The sequence below is a fragment of the Strix aluco genome, chromosome 17 (genome assembly GCF_031877795.1).
Source record: "Strix aluco isolate bStrAlu1 chromosome 17, bStrAlu1.hap1, whole genome shotgun sequence".
NCBI lineage: Eukaryota > Metazoa > Chordata > Aves > Strigiformes > Strigidae > Strix > Strix aluco.
Genome location: NC_133947.1, coordinates 1334050 through 1344863, shown reverse-complemented (window position 1 = coordinate 1344863; position 10814 = coordinate 1334050). Strand labels below are relative to the sequence as shown.

At 68.4% G+C, this 10814-nt stretch overlaps 1 protein-coding gene across 2 annotated transcripts; it reads right to left on the bottom strand.

Annotated features, from left to right (window-relative positions):
* Positions 1-2807: 2807 nt before the first annotated feature.
* Positions 2808-7177, bottom strand: FAM110A (family with sequence similarity 110 member A). 2 transcript variants are annotated; one of them, XM_074843078.1, is made up of 2 exons: positions 7045-7177; positions 2808-4617 (listed from the first exon to the last, which is right to left on the bottom strand). In XM_074843078.1, exon 2 carries the CDS (start codon positions 4546-4548, stop codon positions 3550-3552), a length of 999 nt encoding a protein of 332 aa, XP_074699179.1. In that variant the 5' UTR covers positions 4549-4617; positions 7045-7177; the 3' UTR covers positions 2808-3549. The 2 variants fall into 2 exon arrangements, with proteins under 2 accessions (XP_074699179.1, XP_074699180.1); XM_074843079.1 differs by lacking the exon at positions 7045-7177 and adding an exon at positions 5755-6508.
* Between the last annotated feature and the right edge of the window lie 3637 nt (positions 7178-10814).

Sequence of the window (10814 nt, the reverse complement as noted above, 5' to 3'; positions counted from 1 at the left end):
GCGGGTGGGTGTGTCCCTGAACCCCACTGCCTCGGGACAGGCACCAGTCCCCCCACTTCAGCAACTGGGACAGAAGGGTGGGTGGAAGGGCTGCGGGACAGGGCAGGACAGACGGACCCCGGGCATCGCCAGGGGACACTGAGCCCCGGCCAGCTCAATGCATGGGTGAGGGCAGGGCTCGGTGACACCCGGTCACAGCCTGTCCCTGTCACCCTTCTGCAGGTGTCCCTGTCCCCATCTTGTCACTAGAGGTGCCCCACAGGCCGGTGGCAGATCCCCCCAGCAGCCTCACCCCTGGGGGACGGGTGCCCCACAGGGTCCCCTGTCCCACTGGTACCCAAGCCCTGGGGACCAGTGGCAGTGGTGGCAGCCCCCAGGGACCCGCTGCCTCCATGACACCCAGGCACCCCCGTGCCTCCCTCCCCAAAACGGGTCCCCCTCGCCCCGGGCAGTAGTTTGCCAGGGTGGGAGGTGACAGCAGAGACCCCGCAGAGCTGAGGACCGGGGGACACTTTGCTGCCACCTCACCCCAGTCCCCACTGCAGGGGGACAGGGCCAGCACCCTGGATTGGGGTGGGGGACACGGGGACCCTTTGTCCTCCGGGTCAGGATGTGGGGACCCGCTGGGAGGGTGCTGGCACACGGCGGCTCCTGACGCCCTGCCCTCAACGCTGTCCCGAGGCGTTCGCTAATTAACAGTGATTAAAGCACGTGACGTAGTTGGCACTTCCAGAAGATGCTCATCAGCGGGGCTGTGCGGAATAATTAAAAAATGGAAAATACAGCGGGGGGGGGGCACCCGGGAGCCTCACCCCGCTCCCAGCAAGCAGCACTGCAGGCAGCAACCGTCCCGTCCCGGCCGCGGGCCCTGGCACCCCCCGAACCCCCCCGGCCCCACTGTGTCCTGCCAGAAGCTGCACCTGGGTGGGGGGCTGTGTGCCAGGCAGGGGGGTGGCCCCCGCCCCGGGGTGCTGGGCCTGGCTCCCCACACTGGGGTGCTGGTTTTTTTTTTTTTTTTCCTCCCTCTCCCAGCCGCCTGCAGCTCCTGCCTGCGCATGGGGCACCCATGGGAGACCCCAGCACGGAGGGGTGGGGGCGATGGGCACCCTCCTGGGCTGACCCTCCTCCCAAGAAATAACAGACGGGCTCAGCTGCGGCTCCCCACCGAAACCAGAGCTGCCGAGAGGCAGCTGCCAGAGAACGTGACAGCGCGGGGGCCACCCTGCTGTCCCCGGGGGGTGGGGGGGCACGTGTTGCCTCAAGGCAGCTGTACCAGGGTTTCATGGAAGGAGGAAGAGGAAGACTCCCACCGCGGGAACACGGCTCCTGCTGTCCGTGCAGGACACGCGTGTGCATGTGAACACGTGTCCCCACGAGCAGGCCGGCACACGAACACGCGTGGACACACACGTGCAGACGATCGCGCACGCGAGCGCCCGGGGCTTTGGACAGCCGCGCAGCCATGGCAGGTCCCAGCACACCCGTGCCTGGTTGGGGGGGGGGGGGGCTAGTGGGGGCCCCCCCCCAGCTCTTTGGCAGTAGCAACAAATTTAGACCAAGCCCTGGACACGCCAGGCTGAGGAATCCGGCAGCACAGCCGGTGCCAGCCCGCCGGTGGGGATCCGGTTCCCGCAGAGCTTTCCCCGCGGGTGAAGCCTGTCCTGGAGTGGGTGCCTCGGGGTCCCCGTCACTCCCTGGTTTCCAGCTCCTCGGGGAGGCACCCGACACCCCACGTGCCATCTTTGAGGATCCCCTGGGTGTGTGCTTCCTCCCCACCAATCTGCCAGCCTGGCTCACGGGACAGATGCCATCCCGGTGTCCTGCCCGCCACGTCCTGCCCGCTGCACCCCAGGCAGCCAGACCTGCCTGTACCCCAGCAGGAGCTGGACAGATCCTGCACCCCGGGCAGCAGCTCTGAGCGGACACACACAGTGCAGGAGCCTGTGAGGGCTTTTTTGGGGACCTCAAGTGCTGCGTGGATGCCCCAGTCAAGGGGAGCCCCGGTGTTGCCCCAGCCAGCGGCTGCAGGGCCCGGGCGGAGCTGGGGGAAAGCGCTGGATGGGGTGGGACGGGGCAGCACCTTCAAAAATGAAAACTGCAGCCCTGGGGTGGGTGGCTGGACCTTGTCACCAGTCCGTCACTGTCACCACGCATGTGGCATTTGCCAAGCGGTGCCCACACCAGGCCGGCTGGCTCCCTGCATGTGTGGAGCCATTTGATGCCCCGGCCCCCCCACCACGGCTGGAGCTGGAGGGAGGCAGCGGCAGGGCTGATGTCCAGGCAAGGTCCCCTGGGCGCAGGCGCTGGTGGCTTTGGTGCCACCTTCCTCACGGCTCCCTGCCCGCGTGGGGACACATCAGCATTGTGAGGAGCAGGGGGGACCTCACGGGCTCAGGCAGCACCCGCGGTGCCGCGCGAGGCCTCCCGGGGATACCGCACAGGCGGTTTTCATCTTCAAAGCTCTCCCTGCGCCGACTTTCATCCTCCCCGCGGGAGGTCTCCACTATCGCCGCCCCCATCTCGCAGTCCCGGGGGGAGCCGGGACTCGGCCAAGCTCAGCGGCGCTTTGCCGGAGCAGGGCGAGGAGGCTGCACCGGTGCTGGCTGCGGCCCAGAGGGGAATCCCGCTGGCCCGGGCTCTGCCGGGACCTGCCGGACCCAACCGCCACCCCCACTGTGCCCGCCGGGGCCCGCGCTGGCACGCCACGGCACGGCACCCATCGCTCCCGCCGGCGAGCCGCAGGCCCCCCGAGGGTCCCTGCCTCACCCCGACCTCCAGCGCCTCGAGAGACAGCAACGCCCACAGCCTCCAAAGCACAGGGATTTAATAAAACCAGCTGCATTACTATTATTATTATTATTATTTACAGTTCAAACATGAGGAAAAACAGTAGAAATGAGGAAAAGACCAACGACCATCATCTTCATAAATACCAGGGCCCAACGGCACCCGGGAGGGGACTCGAGCACACAGACACTCGCACACACACGCAGCCCTGGGCTGCTCGAAGCGGGGGGTCAGGTTTGCCCCCCCCCTCCATGGAGCACCCAGCCTCTCCCAAACCTTCAGCATTAAGACGGGGGCCAGCAGGATCCAGCCCCCGCCCCAGGCAGTGTGGCCCCCTCAGTGGAGGCTGCAGGGGGGCGTCTCCTTCACCAGAGCTCTGTCCCTGCTCCGTGCAGGGGGCATCCAGCCCCTTCCCCTCCCCACACCACCCATGGGTGCTGGTGAGGAGCTGGGCAGGCAGGATGACAGCAGGTGGGCAAGGGGACGGTGGTGGGGACTGGCCACGCACCCGGGGCCACATGTCCTCTGCCCTCCCGAGGGGACCCGGCTCCCCGGTGACAGCACAGGGGCCAGAGCCAGCGGGAAGGATGCCCGGGCACTGCGCCGGCGCTCTGCCAGCGGGCAGGGAAGCAAAACGGGGGCTCAGTTCGAGGGTCCTGTCACCGCCAAGACGTCCCCGCTCCTCCCGGGGCACAGCCAGCGCTCCCTCCCCATCCAGCGTTGCCCACTCACAAGCCACCCAGCCCCGGCACCGCGGTGCTGCTACACGTCAGAGACCTGCTGGGGCTCCCGGGCCTGGCGCAGCCCGTAGAGCCACTTGATGACGCGGGCGTTGCGCTCGATGACGGAGATGCCGTAGGGCACGCGCTCGGCCGGTCGCCCCTCCGGCGTGGCGGCGCTGGGCGGCGAGCGGCCGCCCTCTGAGCTGGCCGTGCTCACGCTGTGAAACTTGAGGGACACGATGTCAGAGCTGGCGCGGGCGAAGCGCTCGGCGCCCATGTCCTGCACCTCCTCGGGGTCGAGGCCACAGTAGTTGAAGAAGCGTTCCAGGTCGGCAGTGGCCCGCGAGAGCCGGTCACTCAGGTCCGACTTGGAGCGGTGCAGCAGCGGCTGCCGCCGGGTGCTCTCGGGGCAGGCGGGTGAGCTCCGTGTCGGGGCCACGGGGGACGCAGGCACCGATGTCACCTGGCCCCGCGGAGCCCCGCAGGGACGGACGTCCACCCTCCGCACGGTCACGCTGCCGGGGGGCTTGGTGGCAGCGGGGGTCTCCGGTGGTTTGCCAGCATCCTCTGCCCCGCCGGCCAGCACCACCGGCGTCTCCGGCCTCCGCTTGCGCTCCCGGCTCAGAGGGCTCTCCGCCTTGGGGAAGGGGCTGTCGCAGAGGTTGATGAGGTTGTTGAGGATCTCCAGGTCAAGGGAGGTCTTCGGGCCACCAGCCTCGGCGCGGCGCGGCCCCGGGGGCGCCCTGCGGCTGGGGGTGAGCACGGCCCGGCGCACCCCCGGGGTGAAGAGGGGCTGCTTGAGCAGCGGCGGCTTCACCGGCTCCTGCTTGGTGCTGGCGACCTGCTGGCTCTTCACGTACTTGGCCTTGTCAGCCTCCAGCCTCTCCACTGCGCTGGGTTTGCCAGCGCCTGGCTCGGCGCGGCGGCGGAAATACGCGGGGCCTTTGCGGAGGATGCGGACGGGCATGGCCGAGGTGAAAGGCGCCGTCACCGTCACCCCCTTCATGGCATCGCCGGCTTGCAGAGCCTCGATGGGCATCCTCTGCGCCGGCACCGGGCCACGGGGTGTGCGGCCGCCACGGGCAGCGAAGGGCTCACGGGCTGTCGGCTGCAAAGAGGGGCCGGTGTGAGGGGTGGCGGTGGCTGGTGGGCGCCGGTGGCCTGGTCCCCTGCCCGCGCCCCGGCCCCGCCGGCAGACAAAGGCTGCGCGGTGCTGTGCGGTGCCGCACTGTCTGCGCCGGCTGTGCCGGGCTTCCTATTTGAAGGCAAGGACCACGCCTCCGCTCGCCACCGCGGCCTCCCCGAAACGTCCCCCCGGCCAATCCGCAGAGCAAGCCTGCTTCAAACCTCACCCGGGCCAATGGGGCCGGCGGGGAGGACACCCCAGCCCTGGCGAGGGGCACCCCGGGGAGCGAGGCCGGAGCAGAGAAGGGCGGCTGCGGTCTGGCAGCCCCTCACCAATGCTCTGTCTGTGCCCGGGGGTGCGTTGTCTGCACCCAGGGGTGCCACCCCCACTCCAGGGGTGCCTCCCCCACCCTCAGGGGTGCATCTCCCGTGCCAAGGGGTGCATCCCCCATGGCCAGGGGTGCGTCACCCACACTCCAGAGTGCTCTGCCCACACCAAGGGGTGCATTGCCTGCGCCCAGGGGTGTCTCCCCCACTCCCAGGGGTGCATCACCTGCCCCCGCTCAGCCCCCACCCCACCAGGCTGGGGGATTCGGGGCTCCACTCCCTGCCGCTCCCTCGCCTCTCAGCCCCCTCGGAGGCTCTGGGGCTGCTTCTCCCCCCCGCCCCCCCCACTCCCCGCTTCCCAACTTGAACCCTTTGGAAAGCACCGGTGGGGGTTTCCACCTGTGCTTTCCCCAGCCGAGGTGTGCCAGGAGCCGCGCTGGGTCCCCGTGTGCACCCCATGTCCTTGGGTCCCCGCCAACCCCAACAAGCACAACCACCCACCCCAACGGTCGCGCAGAGGCAACAGCCCGCCCACAGCGGGGAGGGGTGGGGGGAGCCCCAAACCAGCCCCGCACCCCTCTGCAGCCCCCGGGGGTGGGCACAGCCGGAGGTGGGGGGGTGGGTCCCAACACACAAAGGGGCTCAGGCAGTGGTGGGGTGCACGGGGGGACGTGCGGGGTCAGACCTGCCCCCACCTCCCCCTCCCTCCCCATCGCCCTTCCGAGCTGCTCAGGGGTCTGCCTCGGGGCACAGGCGAGCCCCGGGGGGGTAACGGCAAGGCCCCGGCACTCACCGGGTGCAGCGGTGGTTGCCACAGCAGGGGCCAACGTGCCACGGCCCCGCTCCCTCCTGCGACGCCCCGTCACCGTCAGCCGCTCGCAACTTCCTGGGTGCAACCCAGGGCCCGTCCCAGCGTCAGCTGCGGGCGGCAGGAGCCAACCACGGCACCCACAGCACTGGCCATGGCCACGGCCACACCGAGCCACGGCTGCACCGTCTGCAAGCTCACACGTGCTGGCGTGTTCCCTCATACCCCCACTGGGGTCTGTACCCCAAAGGGGGGGTCCCCACGCAGCAGCCACCCTGGCACATGGTTGCCTGATGCACTGCGGGGGGAAAGCTGGCTGTCCCTGTCCCCATCCCCTGCCGGGGGGGGGACACACGCTGCCTTGTGACCTGGAAAGTGTCTGCAGGGGGTGGGCTAGGCCTGGGGACAGCTGGGGACCCTCCCAGCACCGGCACAGACCCTCCTGCTGCCTCCTCGGGGGTGGATTTCTGCACCCCTCTGCGGGGGTAGGGGGGCAACTTGGGGACAGAGCCAGCAGCGCGGGGCACCGATGTCCTTGCTGGGCAAGGACAGAGACAGGCAGGGCCCCCCCACCCCACCCCGAGCCGTGTTTACAGCCCCCATGAGAAGCAGGGCTAGGCTGGGCTGGGTGCTGCACAGCGGTGCAGGGTGGGGGGGAGACCCGGCTGCCACCCCCAGGGCCCTGCTGTCCCTGGCACAGGGAGGGCTCCCCAGCTCGGCACAGGGGTGCAAACATGCGCCCCCTCCCCCACGTAAGGCGAAGCCCCACGTCGGGTGCTGGAGCTCAGCTCAGTGCCAGAGGCTCAGCCCCGCGGCCAAGCTGTAGGGGGGGGCTGTTGGGACGCAGGGACAAGGACACGGGGCTCCCCAGCACAGCCACCTGTGGCCGGCGTGAGCCCCCCCATTAAGGACGGCCCAGCCGGGCACAACCTGCTGCTCCACATTCCTGCGGTGCTGAGCTGCCTGCGCTGGCACGGCCCTGGCCGAGCCGGGCTGCACCGAGCCCAGCCAAGCTGAGCTGAGCCCCCCCCTCAAAAGACACAGCGACGTTACTCTGTGCCCCAAGCCCAGCCAGAGCGAGGGCACCCGAGGCTGATGGCCCCGCTCATGTCAGGCAATGCCCAGCCATGGCCCCAGCTCCTCTTCCTCTCGGTGTGGCCACCGAGCCGGGCTCACGGGCACCCCGGCGTCACATCCTGCACGGTTGTGCCTCCCCCCAGCTCCACGCTGCCGGCACAGCACCAGCACAGCACCAGCATCGCCTCCACCACCTACCTGGCTCGGCCCCGTGACGTGGGACCCTCCTTGGCACGGTTCAGCCGCCACGCTGCTTCTCCCAGGGATGTCCCGGTGTCCCCGTCCCCTCCTTTTCCCGGCGGGATGGCAGCTGGTGGGGCGCTGGAGTAGCTCCGTGCGGCGGCTGCTCCCGCTGAGTCAGCGCCGGGCGAGGACGCTCTCCGAGGCAGCTCAGCGCTCACACGGGATTAAAACCACGGGGCATTCCTCCATGCCAGGCTGCGTCACGCAGCGTGACTGTAGCCGGTGACGTTCCGGCGCGGGTGCTGGTTCAGCCCGCGGTGCTGGCTGGGCAGCGTGGGTGCGCGGCCTGAGGTGCTCACACCGCCAAAGCCAAAATGCGTCTGGATGGTCCCTGCCCACTGCGGGCAGAGGGTCCCGGGGCCCTGCCAGGGCTTCAGGGAGTTGGGAAAATCCCCAGCCCCGCCATGCAGGCCCTGATTTGGAAAACTCGCCTTGTTTCCCCACGCGCCCGGCTGCCGCCTTCCGCAGTAAATTCCAAAACGCAGCAAAATAACCCCGACAGCACGAAGGGAGGTGACACACCAGAGTGGGGTCACCAAGCCCACAGCCACGTGAACCTCCTGGCCTGAACCCAGCCCTGGGGTGACTCTGGGGGCTGCCCCCACCGTGGGACAAGGCGTCTCCCGTGGCAAGGACCAGCTCTGCGCCGAGGGGCCCCCGCGCGGTTCCACCCATGCGTTTTTCAAATTGCTTTTGGAAGGCAGACAAGGAGCGGGTGGAGAGGGATGAGCTGAGCGAAGCACACGGAAAACAGTCATCTGGGTGCCGGGGGGCTGCCCGGTGCTTGGGCAACAGCAAAGGTGGATCCGCACAACGAGCTCGGCTGGAAAAACGCTGCCCGGCGCGGTGGGTGAGGGCAGAGCCTGGCACGGTGCAGGCAGCCGGCTGCAGGCAGCTGCCCGGGCATGTCTGGGCAGCCGGGGGTTTTTGGAGCAAGGCGTTGGAGCCAGGCAGCACCCCGGAGCCTCGCCCTCCCTGGGAGCATCTTGGGATGGGTTTTGGGAGAGCAGCGCCCCGCGGGAGAGCTCCCCCAGCACCCGGCTCAGCACCTCTGCTGCTGTCCTGGGGACACGGGGACGGGGAAAGGTGTTTGGAAACAGAGGGGCAGGTGGGTGTTGGCAATGGCTCTGCCCTCACCTCCCACAGAGGCTCGGGGCTGGGCTCCCCCTGCCCGAGCCATTTCGAGGACCTTCTGGGAGACAAATGCAGCCACCAACGTGCCAAAAATGTGCTCAGAGGCAAAGTCCTCCCTGGAAGTGCTGCGTGGAGGTGGCTGCGGGTGCCAGCAGTGCCCACGGAGCAGCGAGGCTGGGGCTTGGGCAGCCCCAGGCAAAGACACCCCCAGAGCCAAGAGCCCCCTCGTCTCGCTGGGTGCTAATTCCTGACATTTAATTACAGCCCCTTGCTCCACCGAGGCTGCGCCCAGCTTTGCAGTGGGGGAATCGCCCCCGAGCCACGTGCCCTGAGCCGGGGGCAAACCACTGCCTGCTCCTGCCTCAGTTTCCCCAGCTGTGGGCTCCGCAGAGCGGCTCTGCCGGGCAGTGGCAGCTTCCCGAGGGACTCGGGGACACGATGGGGACACGCTCGCTGGGCCCGGTGTCGCCTCGCTCCCCGCTGCCCGCGGGCGGAGGGATGGATGCTGCCCACACCCCAGCTCTCCCCGCAGGCAGCAGCTCGGGGCCGGGAGCTGGGAAGGTGACAGATGGGGACATGCCGGGCGCGAGGCCTTTGTCTGCGGCACACGGTGACAGGGACCCGCAGATGGCGGCTGCCGGCGGGGCCGGGGCCGCAGCCTGTGGCCAGGCGAGCGCCGGGCCCTGGGGATCCAGCCCTTTTGTTGGGGTCTCACCTCCGGCAGCAGCCCCTTCCCGGCCACCCCCCCGCCAGCCTTTCAACTTTCAACTTGACCTGCTCCTTTCTCATGGAAATGAGATGCAAATGAAGCTGGGGGGCTGAGACCTACCAGAGGGTCCCCACACCCAAGTCTGGGGGGGTCATACCCACTCGCCCGGGGCAAATGGTGGTCTCTGGGTTAACAGGGGACCCCCCTGTCCCCTGTCCCCCAGTGATGGAGCAGCACCCTGCGCAGGGAGACCAGCCCCACTGCTCTCAGCTGAAAGCAGATATTAGGGGGTGGCTCTTGCCGCGGGGGTGTCTGGGTGGTTGGTGGGAGGGCATGGGGGGGATCCGCAGCATGGGAGAAGGGGGGGTCCCTTCTGGAGATCAGCCCAAGGAGCCCCACTGCATCCCCTGCCCTGTGCTAGCTGCACTGGAGGGGGGTCCCCATTCCTGGCTGGGGTGGGGAGGGGGCTTCCCGGCCGGCCGGTCACCGGGGCCCACCAAAGTCCCGCGGCCGGGGACCGTTCGGCTACCAAATGTTGCCATCTGCCTCAGGGGCCTTCGCTCGCATCTGCCGGGGGTGCGGAGGGGTGAGGGGCTGGGGGGTGGTGTTATGGGGCTGGGGGCTCAGCTGCAACGCAGGGAGGGGGGTGCTGGAGGGACCGCAGCCATCTCACGCCGCGCAGGCAGGGCAGGCAGCACGTGTCAGGCAGATTGGGGCGAGGAGCGTGAAGCGGCGGGGTGGGGGTCCCGCACCCAGCACCCCCTCGGCTCCCCTGCCCCTGCCTGGCATCACCACCCTCAGGAAGGGTCCCGTCGCCAGCCACCCCGCTCCTTCCTGCTGTGTAATTAAACACAGGACAATCACCGGCCCTTCCCCGTCCCCTCCCTGTCCCTGTCCCCATCCCCATGGATGTGGGGGGACCTCAGCTGTCCCGGGGCCACCCCACGCCGGGTTTCTCCCATCTTGGACCTGCTACCCCTCCTCCCAGCTCCCCCTGGGCACCTGTACTGGTTTTGGCTGGGATAGAGTTAATTTTCTCCATAGGAGCTGGTATGTGGCCGGTTTGGATTTGTGCTGAGAACAGCGCTGATAACCCAGGGATGGTTTAGTTATCACCGAGCAGCGCTCACGCAGCGTCAAGGCCCTTTCTGCTCCTCACACCACCCCGTCAGCGGGCAGGCTGGGGGGACACGAGGAGCTGGGAGGGGACACGACTGGGACCCCGCTGCCTGAGGGATAACCCCTGCATAGGATGTCCTGTCAGCAATACAAGCTGGGGACAAAGAAGGACGGGGGGGGACATTCGGGGTGACGGCGTTTGCCTTCCCGAGCCCCCGCTACGCCCGGCTGTCCGGGGCTGAGCCACGAGCAATGCGGAAGAAATGCTGGATTTGGCTCTGCTCCCGCACGCAGCTTTTGCTTTCCTTATCAAACCGTCTTTATCTCAACCTACCAGTTTTCTCCCTTTTACCCTCCCCATTCTTTCCCCCATGGCGGGGGTGTGAGTGAGCAGCTGGGGGGGTTGGTGCTGAGCTGCCTGCTGGGGTTAAACCATGGCAGCACCTCAAACCATGCCCCCGCCGCAGGCACCCAGTTGTGCCAGCACTGTCCCTGTGGCCCCAGGGGCACGGGGACACCCTTGTCCCCGCTGCAGCCCCATGGTTGGGGCAAGGACAGGGCCAGGAGCAGGGCAGGGTGTAGGGTCTGGCAGCAGCCCCCCAGAGGGACAGGCAGAGGCAGGCAGGTAGGGCAGGCAGGCCACCGGCGAAGGCAGCCCCAGGTTTTGCAGGGTTTTGCAGGGTTTTGCAGGGTTTTGCAGGGTTTTGCAGGGCTGCAGCCCGCTCTCCCAGCGACACCCGGTGGGTGCTGGGGGAAGAGCCGG

What these genes read in the sequence shown, in the direction of transcription:
- FAM110A (XM_074843078.1), bottom strand. Translation starts at nt 4,548, where the DNA reads ATGCCCATCGAGGCTCTGCAAGCCGGCGATGCCATGAAGGGGGTGACG.